Genomic DNA, 15,145 nt, shown 5'->3' with positions numbered 1-15,145 from the left:
CTCTTCGCGCAGTCTTTTTTGTCACGCCGTCGAACTTCTGATTCGGTTCTTTCCTTTTGCTGGCTTCTCTCGAGATTCTCTAGGGAGGGTTGGACTTTGTATGTGACGCGAGTAGGGACCAGTCGCATGACTGGATTATACTGAGTCTACTCGCGACGCTCTTTCGACGAAACCCGAGCTATTCTTCGTTAAAATCGTCCATAAAGGATGTGGAAAAGTAGCAATTCGAGGGAGCAGGAATTTCAATCGAAATGCTCGCGAAAATTGTCTCGATCGTGAACGCAGTGTCCACAGAGAAACCAAAGGGGTGAAAAGGGCGAGGAAGATTTGGAAAAGTAGAAATTTCAATCGAAATGCTCGCGAAATTTGTCTCAAAGGGGTGAAAAGATTTCGATGCATCGTGTCAGAGTCGTTTAGGGGAACAGGAACAGGGATATCACCAGCGTCGGACATGAATATCAAGCATGTGTAAATTCGGAACAGGAAGCTGTCAACCAAGCGCAGCAGAGAGGATCGCTAGAGAAGCGAGCGAAGTCGCTGCAATATTTCACCATCGACAAAGCAAATTTTTTTGCTGCGCCCTCCCCAGCGTACATTGTTCCCAGGAATAAAACGAAACAACGACGAGGAGGGAAAAAAGCGATGGTCGAGGGTGGAGAGAAGAGGAAGAGAGAGGAACAGAGAGACGATGGAAGTAATGCTCGCAGGTTTTAATGCAACGTTTCAATTAATACGAGTGTTAATGATAACTGTGGGAACCGATGCGTGAAAAAGACTTTGTCAAACCCGACGTGAGCGTCATAATCAGAGCGTCAGTCGCTGGTGAAGGTTGCACGTGAATGAATCGCGCGCGATTTTTCTCAATTACTTTAATCCCATAGTTTTAGTTGGCTGGAATAATTTGAACGCCTCGTTACCGCTGCCAGGAATAACTGTTCCGCTCCCGCAAAGAAAGCAAGAACTTGGGGGCACTTGAACGAGAATTGTTTCGTCCTCAGAGCGAAACTTTGAAGCTCCGTAACGAAGGTTAAGTGCTCGCGCTTCACCCTTGCACGTTCGCCAGCGGAATTGGTCGGCACAAAGGGAGGACTCTCCAAGATCTGCCTCTATTTTCCTGTCCGTGCGCGAGCCGCTGCCAATGTTGACATTTCAAACCCGTTTCATCGTTGCATCCGAGGATCCTGACCGTCTCGCGAGCCAAGAAGACGTTCACATAGTTTTGACGAACGTGAACGACGATTTGGTGACGGAGAACGTCGAACTTCGTCCCTTTACCTCGTGTGGATGCCTTCGTTGCTTGTAATAATGTCGCGGACGAAGAATAAGAAGCACCAGTCGAGAAATATTTTATTCGAACGCCTTGCATTTATTCAGAATACGAATTCTAACTCGTGAAACGAAAGAAACAGAGTTTCTAACAGCTGAAGAGAGAATGGTTAATTCGCGGAGAGAAACGAACGAGCGGGGACGTTTATCGTTTAGGACCACCGATACGAGCATAGTAATTAAGCGGGGCGAGTGAAAAAGGCATCGTGGCAGTTTATTCGAGACATGCTTAACGAGCGAAAAAAGAAAGATTGCGAGGCTCCCGTTCGCCGCGTATTATAACGCGACCGTTTCTTTATTTATTAAACGGGGACGTTTCGAGCGCCTGCGGCTCGCGTTGCTTGTCATTTCTTATCGTATAATGTTCTTAATGAAATATCGCGGGATGGTAACCGGAGCAGGCTGGGGGGGACTAAAAATTCCGGTGACGCGGACGGAAAAATGTGCCATTGCTCTCGCGACACGCTGTACACTGGCAATGTTCGACGGGAATTTGGCAACACGTGTACATACAGCGCGTTGCAAAACATTTATTTTCGTTAATTACATAATTATAATCTGCTGACAGTTTTTTCAACTACTCTGTGGTGTTGGTTAATTAACCGGATCCAGTGAGCAGAGGGTGCACCACAAAGAAGAGGATCGACGCACGAGATTGTTTAATAAGTAAAGGAAAAAGTGGAGTTCGAGAGGACCATTTTTTGGTACCCAACGATTAACCCAATTTCGATTAGACGGTCGAGTGGCAGAGCTCGTTCGCAATGAACGTCACCCAGCGATATTTCGCGGGGCGTTACGGTTCGAGGGTTTGGAAGAACACGACGTAAGACGCGAACGAGGGTGGAAAGAAAGAAGGGGTGGGCGAGCACGCGTCGAAAAATAGCACAGAGGGAACGTTGCGACATCGTGACCTCGTAGCCGAGGCGTTTGGCCACGTTCGCGGCGAGCACATCAGGCCACGTCTCTGTTCCTCCTCCCGTACGTGTATACACGATTATACGCGCGCGTATACATATATACATATGCATATGTAACAGAGAGACAGAGGGAGAGAGGGAGAAAAGAGAGACTGCAGAATGTAGGCGACGTCGTGGCGCCCGTTTGCTCTCGTTGCCAGACTCTTTGGCGGCTTGGCGTCCCACAGGCTGCTGCAATTCGCTCCATCTCTCTTCTGCCCTGTCCTCCTACTGTTTCTTGCCACCCAGTTGTTTCTCAAGGCGAATTTACACGGTCTACTTTTTCCTCGAACTAGGACTCGCTTCGATTCGAACAGCGTCGCGGATGAGACGACGAAATCGCGTCTTCTTCGTTTCACCAAAGTCCACCAACTCGCGACTATTAATCGAGTCGAGTCGACCGCGTTTTGACAGTCGAATTAACCAGTGCGATCGAGGCTTTATCTTCGCAGACGCGTCCTCGCGAGCTGTTTGCTCTCTGCTTTGCAAACTTCGCCACCCACGCGGCTCTCGCAGCCGCCATCGAGGAGGACCTTCGACGAACCTTCCTTCGTTCGATTCCACCGATCATTTGTCATCGCGACGCGCGTCGAGGATGCAACGTCGACTCACCTCCTCGAATTCCTTTCGTTTATGATAGTGCAGGGTGAAGTTTAATTCCAGATGGTATCTCTGGACGCGATTACCTCTCTCGTTCGTCGCGCACGCACCCCCTCAGCTGTCTCACCCTTCCGTTAACCTCGCTGCCGCGTAATCACCGCGACATTCCTTTCGCGGTCTGTTTAGTCGTTCGTAAACCATCGTCGAGGCTGATTTCAGATACCAGCGACGTTTTACAGGCTAGATGAACATTTAGCAGAACAATATTTCGAAAAATTGCTGCTCTTCTTTTGGTCTGACTGCACAATTGACTCGCATCCCTGTTTCTTCTATTCTCACGTCAGAAACGCGAACTTCAAAGGGTTACTCATGCAAGTGGTTTATTAATTCAGTTAAAAACGTGAGGATCTGTTTAATTTTAATTAATGCTATGGCTCGCGCAGTAGTACGACCATATAATTCACTCGACGATTCATTTATTTTTAAGAGTTACACAGGAAATATGAAACTATTGAACTTCTCGAAGGTATTTTAAAGAACACATGTTCATTCGAGTGTAATATGTCATTTGACGCAGGCATCGCGACCTTTAAATTACCTATTTTCGTATTTCGTTGTGCAGCCACCAGGTCTGCGCATCTTATTGCTCTAATTTCTTCGCTTTCGTTGACCTGGATGCTGCACTTTTTTGGAAGACTGCCTTACTGCATACTATACATATCGATACCCTTTTCTCGCTTGCAATTGCGACGAACGTGTGCCTGCAATGCAGTGCTTGATGACGACGCGACAATCTTTAGCTTTAAGAGTGTAAATTATGAGTACAGTCATTGATCGATGGATCATCTTTCAGTGATGAATTTCCAGCATGCTATTCGCGTTTTCGAGGAAATATGCATTTGAAGGGGTAGCTTTTCGAGGGAGGCACGAGAACGTATTGGAAAATTCAATAAACCGAAGTGGGCAGAAAACAAAGTTGCGAGTCTTTTGACGAGGGACCGTTTTACAGCTGGCAATTTCGAAATGGAAAAGGATATTTTCGAGCACAAGGGCCCGCGTGTTGTTGATGTCGAAATATACGCGAGCGCGAAAAATAAGCCGTAAATTTCGCGGGACGAATGAAAAGAATTTTCGACGCGCCATTTTTCACCTTCCGCTACCCCCTCGTCACGGTGTATATGAAAAGTGTTGCATCCGTTTCGAGCAGCCCCTTGTCATGTAAATTTCTATTCGCAGCGCAACACTCTGCCGCTCGAATGGAGATTAATTTATATTTCCAAATGAAAGGTGGAATGGAAAAAGCTTGTTCCCGATTGATAGACTTCTCTGTTATTATTATATTAATGCGCGGAGAGCGTGGATACGAGCAAATAGGGAACGGTTCAAATGGAAGGGGTAAAAAATTGGAAACGGACGATCCTCGCTTTCAAGAAAACACGCCACGCGAAATGGATATACAACCGCCTGTACGCTCAGCTCAGAGCAATAGCTTCCCTTTATTTCCTCGTATAAATATACGAACGTTCCTAAAGCGTGTCACGCATTTCTGCGCGCGTATTCGTGGACCATGCATCGGTATCGTCCGACAGGGCCCTCAGTTTTCTCCACCTTCTTCTTACACGAACACCTTTTCCGGTTCCGCAATCCTCTTTCTCTGTTCTTTCTTTTTCTATCACCGTTCAATCTCATTTCGCGATACCCTTTCTTCGAGATACAACGAGCGTTCCATCTTTCGATTCGTTTCATAAATTTTTAGCAGAATCATCGTGCGAGAGGGTGCAGAAGAAATTGAGGGAGAGGATGGAAGGGATGATGAGTGATAAAAGAGAAGAACGATGGGGAATATGGGTTTGTTAATAGCTCGATAACTGCTGGTTCGAAGCATGAATCGTCTTGAAAATGGGGTTGCTAGAATTTTATCGACAAGCATAGATTCTGTCTTCAAATTTCTCAAAGTCGTGTGTTGCTAAGAACAGCTGATAACCCATATTTTCTTTCTCCTTTAATTTATTAATTTCTTACTGAGTCGCAGAAAGAAGACTAACGAAATAAGCGCACCGTGTGAAACATAAGAAGCGACACACCCCAGCTTTTATCCAACTCCAACCCCCTCCTCGACGCTCAACCCTGATACATTTTTCTGGGTAAAGGAAGAGCGTAACGCCTTCCGATTCGTTCGATAAATCTCGCGAACAGGCTTGCCTCGTTCGAGGATTATGCAGAGATCAGGCCTTGAGTAAAAGGAAGGCACGGACGATAACGGAAAGTGGGACTGTTGAGCGTCGAAGAGGGATGGCCTGTCGTCACGTTAACCGTCCGATCCTCGATTTCTACCCAGCTGAATTAATCCCCGCGGATTATTTGTTGAACGCTCGCGTGCATAATGCCGTTTCTTACTCGCCCAACCCTCGTTCCCTCGATAATAATAATTGTTTGTCGTCGCTCGCTGGAAGCTACGTACCGATCTAATTATCGAACGCGATCGCGTGAATCACGTTCGAGAAACACACGAGGTTGAGAGACTTCCAGAGCCGCCTGTGCTGGTTGAATTTTACGGTTTACACTGTGGTTATGGATCCTCTATAATGTATTGGTAAAGTGGTGGAGTAACTGCCAGAGGAATAATCTATTACCATAGTAAATCAATGTGTTATATAGCTCAAGATCCGCTGCGAGCTGTGCAAAAGCTTCTCGTCGTATCTGTGGTATGGTTAATTGCAATAATAATAACGCAACGAACGGTGAAATCGTTTGCGAACTAAAGTAATCTACCTTTTTACGATAATAAATTTTCTGTCTGCCAAAAATATATAAAGCAGAACTGATAATTCGCTTGACGTTGACTGGAAGCCTCGTCAAAGGGGTAGATTTTTCGTTTCGTTAGGTGACTCAGAGAATTCACGATTTTTGACCGCATTTTTGAAACCACTGTGCGTCGCACCCCTGCGTTCTCCACGCGCTTCAATGAATGTCACGCTCGGTTTTCTTCGACGCGAATACGTATTCCCCGGGTCATTTTGCGCGAAAGAAAGCCGCACACGAGCGTAGGAGAACGAGGGTTGCTGGAAGGAGAGAAACAGGAAGGGCTCAGCCGGAAACGAAGAGACTGGCAAAGAGGGTGGAGGAGGAGAGGCCCTGCGGAAGATCGAATCGAATTACCGTGGAGGGCGAGAAAGGCGGTTTCACTTTTCCCTCGATTGGCTACGAGGATTGAATCGTGGAAGCTCGAGGCTTCCTGGATCGAATCTCGTTTAGATTTTCATCGTGCGATACTAGACGCTTCTCTGCTCCTCCACGCGAACTGCAACCTGTCTGCGCGCTAATCGTCCGCGATTTAAGATCTCTTTGCACGTATCCGTTCCATTTTGCAAACCTACGTCAGCGATAATGTATATAATTTTACGTGCAAGCAAATTTGGATGCAAACTGGTGATTTCTCGAGCAGCTTCGTTGGAATTTTCAAAGACGTTCTCATCGAGAACGCGAAGCCTCGCACGCGATTTTGTCGTCCTTCATTTTTGCTTCGTTCTCGCCTCGAGAATCAACCAGCGAAGTTTCTCTCTGGGTCAGTGGAACACTGCGTGTAATATTAAACGAAAACTGGACCGACACACTGACTTACATAAAGTAATCTCGCGCGACAGTGTTCGATTTAAGTTTTTCGGGTCTCTGACTCTATTTAGCGTCTCGTTTGTTAAACTCCGTGGAACAGGTGGTGTAGCCCCCTTTTTCTCTTCAGATCACCTCCATTTCTCTTTGGTAACTCGCCTCGTGCTTACATTTTGCAGGCTAGTTTCTTGTTCAATTAGACGCGATGCATTATTGAACACCGTTAATGCGCCTTTACGTGCACGTGGCTCCATGGACCCCTTTTATTTCCTGGTATTTATGCGATACAGAATTTCCAGTCGCTTTCAATGCTCCTTAATTGTATTTGCCGCTTTTGTTTATTCAAACCTGCTATTTTCGCTGGTAATAAAGATCGTAAATTGAATGTAAAACAATGAGAACTTGGGAACGCTTGTAAAGCTGGCTAAATAGGTACATCGAAGTCGTTGAATATTCCTGGCGAATAATTTGTGTGTGATAATTAGTTTGGTTTCGTTTTAAAGTCCAGTGAATTCAGTTTCCAAGCAGTTATTGCTGGCAGAGACTGCGTTACTTAATTTTACAAGAATCTTCTGCTTCAACGCGAGTAATTATCGCGAAAAAATTTATTAACTGATAAAATATGGAACGATTCTTAGCGCAGGGAACGACAAGCGGAGGAAATTTATATATTTGCGATATAATCCGTGGAAATGTAAAATAATCGGAGAAATATAGCAGAAGAAGCGTATTTTATCAGCTCCTCCTCCCACCCCGAACAATATTTCACGCGTACGTATTTTCGCGAAATAAATAACGCGAGGCAACTTTGAAACAAGACAGCGGCTCTCTTTTTTTTTTTTTTTAGATATGCAGAGAACGAACGGTGACCCCCGCTATGTTCAGAGCGCGTAAAAATATTTCGAGGATGAATTAGTGTGTGCAAAAAAATGTTGACAACGATGACGACGAATATACTCTTGGTGAGAAATGTGAAAAAGTTAGGTCAACCAGAAATAATATACGTACCTTGCAGAATCTTTTTTCCATCGTTCTCTCAGTTAATACAGACGCGTTAGAATCGATTTCTTCTTTTAATCATCGCACGATACGACTTTGTGGTTCAAGATGCACATATTATTTATTTAATTTCTGTCTACCGCAAGCTTTTAAACACCCTCGCGAGCAGTTCGCCACGAAATACCAATGTAACGTCAAACTATACTTTAATGTTATTTACACTGCGCCCGTAAAAGGCACCCCCTCGAGCTTCTAATAATTTTCATCGATTTACGATGTTGTCGTCGCGTTAAAAGCTTCTCGCGCGTTCACCAGCCCTGAACAACCCCTTTTGATACTAAAAGCCGTCGTGACGAACGAACTTAATCGACAATAAAAATCATAGATTAATCGTAACACGTTCGCTCGAGAACGCTTCAATTTATCATCGAGCTTAGGAGGAACCAAGACTGTTGTATAAATTTTCTCACCCCCTAAGCACGCGTCCCCTAAACTTTAACCCTGATGATCGAATGCGTCGTACCAAAAAGTCTTCTTATTTTTTTTTGTACTGTGTAACATTTGTGTTAAAACGTGTACGAGTGAAAATGTGAAATTTGCAAGTAGCTACAGAGAATCTCTAATTGACTGTAGCTCGTTCGTTCTTCAGAAAATCGACTTCCGCCATTCCATCCGTCCGCCAGTGTATTCCTGGCTTCCCGTTCTCGCAACGAGCTATCGATTAGTATTCAAACAAAATACGGATATAGCTCTCAGGCTGGCGGTTAAACGCATTCCTTATCGATCGCGTTGCGGGGCTAATTTCGTGCAAGTCACCCGGTGATTGGCTCCACCTCTCTCTGTCTCTCTCGCTTGGTGAAAGAGCAGAGAGAATGAAAAAGGAAGACAGCGAAAGAAGGTAGAAAGAGTAATCATCGCAGATGGGTGTAACGTTGGTTTCGGTGTGACGGTGGCTTAAAGGGCCGCCGCCTGCTCGTTGATTAATAATCCCGCGAGCGCAAGCTGCTTTCACACAGTCTCCACCCTTCTGTGTCTTTCTCCCTTTCACCCTTCGGTTCCATCGCGTCTTTCTCCGCTTCTCTTTGTCTCCCTCTCTCCCACCCTCTCCGCGTTTCTTTCAACTTTGTTCATTCAACGAAGCCTGTCTCTCCATTCGCCCTGATGCCTCTTCTTCCACCCTCCTTCCTCCCGTTCATCCCTTTCCTTCCACTCTTCCACGCTTCTGTCCCGCTTTCAACAGTTTCCCGCCACCTACCCCGACTATTTCTCTTTCTCGCGGCTCTAGACGGACGTATGCGTGCACAACGGCTCGCTAAAAAGCATTCGATCGAGAATTATTTGTGAAATATTGGCTCGTAGTGTTAAAGTTCATCTTTCGAATATTTTGTACAGCACGTGAGCTTTGTTCCGCTTTCAACTGTTTCCCGCTACCTACCCCAACTCTTTCTAGCGGCTCTAGACATACGTAAGGGTGCACACAGGCTTGCTAAAGCATTCGATCGAGAATTATTTGCGAGACTTCGATTTGCAATGTTGAAGTTCACTTTTCTACAGCACAAGATCTCTCATTCGCCAGGATTCTCCTCTGAGAAGAATTCCTTAAGCGTGGATCATCTGGGTTCGAAGACGAACAGTTAATTACAGGGGGTGTCATTAATAATGACGGAAAGGAATTTGGGTTCTAATTCGTAGCCAAGAGTCGAGGGGTGGATCCGTGTTCCCGCTTGGCTGGCAGCTAAAGCGTGCTCAGCTGGATGAGTCCCGACGAAACGACCTGGATTCTTCGCTAATGGACCGGAAGCGTTCGAACGCGATCCGTAGTTGTCGCGAAATTGGTTTTTCTCGCGTGGGGTGTTTATTTGATATGGAGTGAGATATCGCGACTGTACATTCGAGACCCAAAACTGACACAAGCGTCGCCAGGATTAACTGACGACTCTCGCGTCTGCGAATCGAAATGTTCGCGCCTTCGTAGTCGACGTAATTGGCGTTGGAATGAAGTTATTATTTCAAAGATTAATGCATCGAGCACGCGATAAACGCCTCTCGCACAAGCTATTTAAGAGTAACAACGCGTGACCACGTTATGTACCATAAATTCGAACTTCGCCAAAGCGGAAAACAACATCCGTCGTTCTAACCGGATTGCAGGAAACTTTCGAGCATGCTTTCGAGTAAAACCTTGAAGAACGATCTTCTCGAAAGAAATTTATGCAAATTATAGCATCTGAAAAAAGGAGAAATTAATTAAGAATTATTTTCGATGATCTTCCACGCTAGATCTGGATGAAACAGAGATAATTCCATCAACCCCTTGACGCCTGTTTTTCCACATCCCAGCATTATAAAACCATTAATATAATCGTAGCAACAACGACGTCATTAATCAACGATCGCATCTAGAATCGCTCGCCTTTTTCCTTCCTCGCGTTTCTCGCGGCAGGTTCTCCGTTTCTCGAGGAAGGCTGCAATCCTCGCGATAAGGAGTCGACGGTTAATTAGGCAGACGGTGATCAATTAAGGGAGCAGCCGGACGTTCAGGTGTCTATTTTTCCGCGAACTTAACTCAGCTCGCAGCCTCGAAACCGAGACGCGTTTATTGATCGGCTCGTTTCGAGAAAACGTTATTAATGCTTCGCATACATCACAGCTCTGATAAGACGCATGATCGAACGTGTTCGAAACGAGTTACTTGTAACTCTGCGATTGGAATCCCGCGATAGGGCCACGAATCCTGCTGCAGCCTTTTAACAGCTGTCACGTTGCGCAACCACGCTGTTTCTCGCGTTTCTTTAAATAGCAATCGATCGCTCTAGCGTTAATTAATTTGCAGCGTTCGAACGATCTGAGAACTCGATCGTAGCGACTTTTCGCGAGGAAGAAATGGTTCTATGAAATATTTAAATTACGCGATCCTTTCTCGAGAGAATCTCAGAGAAGTCGAGCAAAGTGGTGCGTCTCGTTGGTTCCTTCGCTGGAAAAATGTTGCTCGCGCGTTACGCGTCGACAGTCTCTTGCGTGGTCGATTTTTCGTCCGCTCCTCTTTGTTTCTGGCGTAATTGCATTAGAGGGACGGAAGGGTGGAACAATAGTTCGAAACGAGCGGTTAAACAAGCCGAAACCACTCGGGGCACGAATGTTTCATGTGTCGCGGGGCTTCGCTACTTTTTCTTCCATTCAGTGGGACCCATAGAAACTGCGCGAACCTTGGAATGCGTAATTGTGCCTCGCTCGTTACTCAAAACCGTCGTCCATTACTTAGCTCGAGGCTACTTTTTCTATTTGCTCGCGTTAGATTATTAAACCTCGATTTAACGCATCGATATCGACTAATTTACACTCGAAATTATATTCACCGCGTGGTTACTTTGTGTTCTTACTTTGCTCGAGGCTGCATCTTCTACTTTCTCGCGTTAGATTATTAAACTTCGATTTAACGCATCGATTTGGAGTATCGAAATCGACTAATTAACACTGGAAATTATTTTCCTTACGTGGTTACTTTGTGTTCTACAAATCGGTTAGAGTATAATAAATTTTGCGATCTCTCGAGGCATAAATCAGGGCTAACAGGCGTATCAGTCGCGACTAGGAGAAGCGTACGAACAGAAGCCCGTTATTAGAATTACATGAGAGCAAATTAGTTCCGACGCGAGGCTCAATTAAGGCAACGCGGAAAAATCGTTCTTAGTAGTACCTCGAGGCGAAGAAGAGGATAGCTCGTGGAATGCGCGTACGTTGGTAATATTCGCGACGGCGCATCGACGCGTAAGCCAATTCCATTCGCTTTAATCTACACCAGCGTTGGACGTTATTCGTAGCCTGCGACTTGTAGCCGAAGAGGAAGGGTTCTTTGAATTATACACGAAGCCGGAGATATCCCGGGTTTTCGAAGTGTCTGATTGTGAGCCACGCCGCCTGACGCCATTGAAATATTAATCGGACGTGAATCACGTGCCATTTCGACTTCCTGCGCGGATCGATCGGCATGCGTGCATTTTTCCGCGCCTAATGTATGCGCTAATTACTTTCAAATCACCTCGAGACTAAATCGTATTATAATCCTTGCACCAAACACATTTATTCCTCCAAACTCAATCAAAATTCGTGTCCTTTGGACTCGCAGATCCTTCGATTCGCTCCTGAGAGACACGAACCCTCTAATAATCGTGACAAATTTCTTCTTCGCGTCTAACTATCTTGTGGAGAGGAGAGAAAAGCTCGTAGATAGCCAGAGAAATCGTAAACCGTCGGTTCACAAGCTATCAAACATCCATTACAGCGAGCGCCGCGTGTCAATTTCCTGTCACGCATTCCCAGGCGCAGACAGCACGCCACAAAGATGGCACGTATAGCGCATGCAGCTAATAGAGGTACGTGGTCGAATCCGGAAGGTGGGGCGTGCAGAGAGAGACACTCGCCTTTCAACAATTATTTGGTTTACCGCAATCGCGAGGGCACGAGCGGCTCGTTGTTCGCGACACGAGCAGACCGTGCGACACTCTGATCCTACTTTGATCCTGTCGCAGAAATACAGCGGCTGTCCGAGGAGGAACGGCTCTATCTCGAGCCGTCCTGGTAAAACCACTGAAGCCAACCGAGATCAAAGCCACCCAGAGCAACTATCCGCCATCCTCGTGGCCGAATATAAAGAATTTCGAGGAGAAGGTCCTGTGGTCCTTACATCCGCGTGTCCTGGCCACTCGTCGCCTCTGTCAGAACGGAGGATCTAAGGATAAAGAGATTCGATGGCAGTTTTTTCTTAAAAATACGAAAGTCCATTTTGTACGTCTTTGATTGAAGTGGTTTCTCGAAGAAACCGCAGGTAGAGGTTATGCAGCGTCATTCGAGGATCGTGGCAAGGTTAATCGAGTGTGTAACCAGCTCGTGACAGTCACGGATCGACGTCGAGCAAGTGCCATTGTCATTGACTGACCTGAATGCCATTGGGGGACCATCGCGAAATTACCCGGCGATTAACTGTCATAGAAACGCGCAAGGGTTATTCGCGTTGCGAGCGAACTGTTGCGCGAATGCGATCCAGAAATTCCACGCTGGAACCAGTCCAGTACTCTTTAAATCGCACATGCTCGAGAGTAGGGCGGAGGACTCGATAGCGTTCGATCGAACCAGTTTTTGCCCTCGCTGTGTTCCTCTTCTTGCTCGTTCCCGTTTCGAGACCGCCTGGAGATTGCATCGCTTCGCGAATTATCCTCGTTAACGAATGAGAGAGCGAGAGAGTGAGAGAACGTTCGATGTTTCGCGAAGGGGGTGGCGGAGAAGTCGAGGAAGAGAAAGGGTCGGTGAAAGGACGAGCGACCAACTGGAATCGACACGGAAAGGGAAAAGGGAAATAATAGGAAAGCAAAAGGAGACAAAGGCCGCGCGGATGCTCTTCGAACCCGGAACACTCGCGCAGAGGCGGACATGACAGGGCTGAGAGACGCGCGCGGATCGCGTTCAACGCTCGGTATTCCCGAGGATCCTTGAAATACGCGAAGATCGACTTAATTAACGGGCAGAGGCCGTGGTTTCCTCGACGTGCATGCCTCGGTAACGAGAGGAAAAGGAAGGAGCGCTCTTTCGAACGGGACTTTGACGATACGTTTCTGCCTTTTTTAACATCTCCTCCTCGTATTATCAGTTCGAGATCGCTGAAACGATTTTCTAAACTCTTTGCTAAGCATTTTACTACAAACAAAAGAAAAAATTGCAATTGACTTGGCAAGCAGTTCCTCTAAGAAGAAGACCTCGATACAGAATTAATAAACCACTGTGCGCGACCAATCCAGCGCTCGAACGATCGGCAATGAGGGCAATATCGAAACGGCATAAAGCGTGAAATGAAACGCTCGCCGACTACGCTTAATTAAATTTCGAAATTAAATTAGATCCCTCTCTCTCTCTCTCTCTCTCTCTGTCTGCATTTGACAAGCGCGCTTTCAGACGGGATAAACGGAGCGAAAAAAGGAAGCGACGGGAACGCGTACGCGCGTTAAAGAGCGCGTGCAAGGAGGGTGCGCGCGCGTATAAATACGACGTCGCGCCGCGGTGGAAAAAACAGGGGCGGAAGGTACGAAAAAGAGCCGAGGAGCCGGTAAGAAAGTAAATTAAAAACCTGGGATCTTAGACAAAGCTCGAAGGGAGACCTGCGAGGAGCGCATGGGAAAATAATTCACAAAGTGAGGAATAAAATGCGAAATGAAGCGCGAACAGGAAGGGGTGGAGAGGGGCCCAGGAGGCGAAACCAGGAAAGAAACGCGGTTTTCGCGTGATCGTGTGCACGTGTGTGTGAATGCCTGCATTGAGAAGCGTCGAGGAGTGCAGCTGCAGCGCAATGCTTGCACAAAATGTTTCCCCGTTGATACGCTGCCCCGCTGGTTCTTTCGAACTTCTCAGGCATTTTTCGCCTCCTCTTTCACGCTCCTCTTCCGTCGAAAAAAAAGCGCCAGCGTTTGGATTTTACGCGATCGAGCCGCTATTTCACTGTCGAATCGTTAAACAACCGATTCACACGGTTTTGCGCTTGTGGCTGACGACGAAATTAGTTTGAAAGGTGCTATTCCTCGCGAGTGGAGGCTTCGAGGCTCTGAAGGCGAGACGAGGCGTTCGCGCGTGCAACGCTCGTCAGGGTAATCGAATATTGTTTAAACATGATCGCGCAGCAAGAAACAAACAGATGGCGACCATACGCGCATCCGTATTCCATCGAGAACACCGAGCGCGGACGTGGCTGCTAATGAGCCGCGCGTGGTTAATGAAGTTTCTTGCTCGATTCGCGGGAAAAACGCGATCGATCATCCTGCGATTCGATATTAATTTGCAAGCGCGCAACACTGGACGCGATCGATCAAACTGTCGCCAGAGATCGAAACGAGGAGGAGGATGAAAGAAACTGCGAGCTGATTCGACGTGGATTAAAGAACGGCACGCGATACGCGAAAACGAAAAGCGACGATTCGAGAATCTGCGAACGCGAATAAAATGGCAGCTACTTCGCGTCCCTATCTCGTTCATAGACAACTCTTTTCTTCGAGCGAGGAAATAGCAAACGCTCGCGCCGCTGGGGAGATACCCGTAGTTTCTGCCCTTCCAGACGCTTGAACCCGAATACAACGTCGACTGTGACTTGTTGCCGCGCAACCTGCAACTTTCCACCGTTTCACGGTTAATTAACCGCCTCCCTGTTATTTACTGCTTTTGCGGAATCGTTAAACGGACCTGCTGATAAAGCGTCGAGGAAGAACTAGAGGGACGAGGTGGAAAGAAAAGTGGTCTATTACCGTGGAGAAGTTCGTTGTCGAGGAAGTGTTCGTTGCTACGAATTTTTCTGAATCGCACAGACCTTTGGTTCTCTCGCAATTTATCGCGTTTGCATAATTCAAAAAGAAATGAAATTTTTTAACGCGTATCGTACAATGATTTCTGTTCGCAGATACACGAAGACGGTGGTGGACTCGAGTTTGACGGCGCAGAAGTACAACCCAGAGTTCGCCATAACGACAGCGTCATCGACGACAGCTTCCTACGGCAACACGAACACCAACGTGCTCATTGACCAATTGAGGCACATTAATCAGGTGAGCCCAACCCGTAATTTGTTCCTCGAGCTCAGCCTTGGCTGGCCGCGTTTCCGATTGAATTGTGTCTCTCGT

At 46.7% G+C, this 15,145-nt stretch overlaps 1 protein-coding gene across 1 annotated transcript in view; it reads left to right on the top strand.

Moving 5' to 3' along the window:
- Nucleotides 1-15,145, top strand: part of Dally (division abnormally delayed protein) — a 72,372-nt gene that overhangs the window by 54,114 nt on the left and 3,113 nt on the right. The window contains exon 6 of the mRNA XM_076906735.1: nucleotides 14,926-15,070. Within this exon, the coding sequence (XP_076762850.1) occupies nucleotides 14,926-15,070 (145 nt within the window). The remainder of the gene's footprint in view (nucleotides 1-14,925; nucleotides 15,071-15,145) is intronic.

The sequence above is a fragment of the Xylocopa sonorina genome, chromosome 14 (assembly GCF_050948175.1).
Source record: "Xylocopa sonorina isolate GNS202 chromosome 14, iyXylSono1_principal, whole genome shotgun sequence".
Classification (NCBI taxonomy): domain Eukaryota; kingdom Metazoa; phylum Arthropoda; class Insecta; order Hymenoptera; family Apidae; genus Xylocopa; species Xylocopa sonorina.
This window is presented reverse-complemented; position numbering and strand designations above follow the sequence as displayed.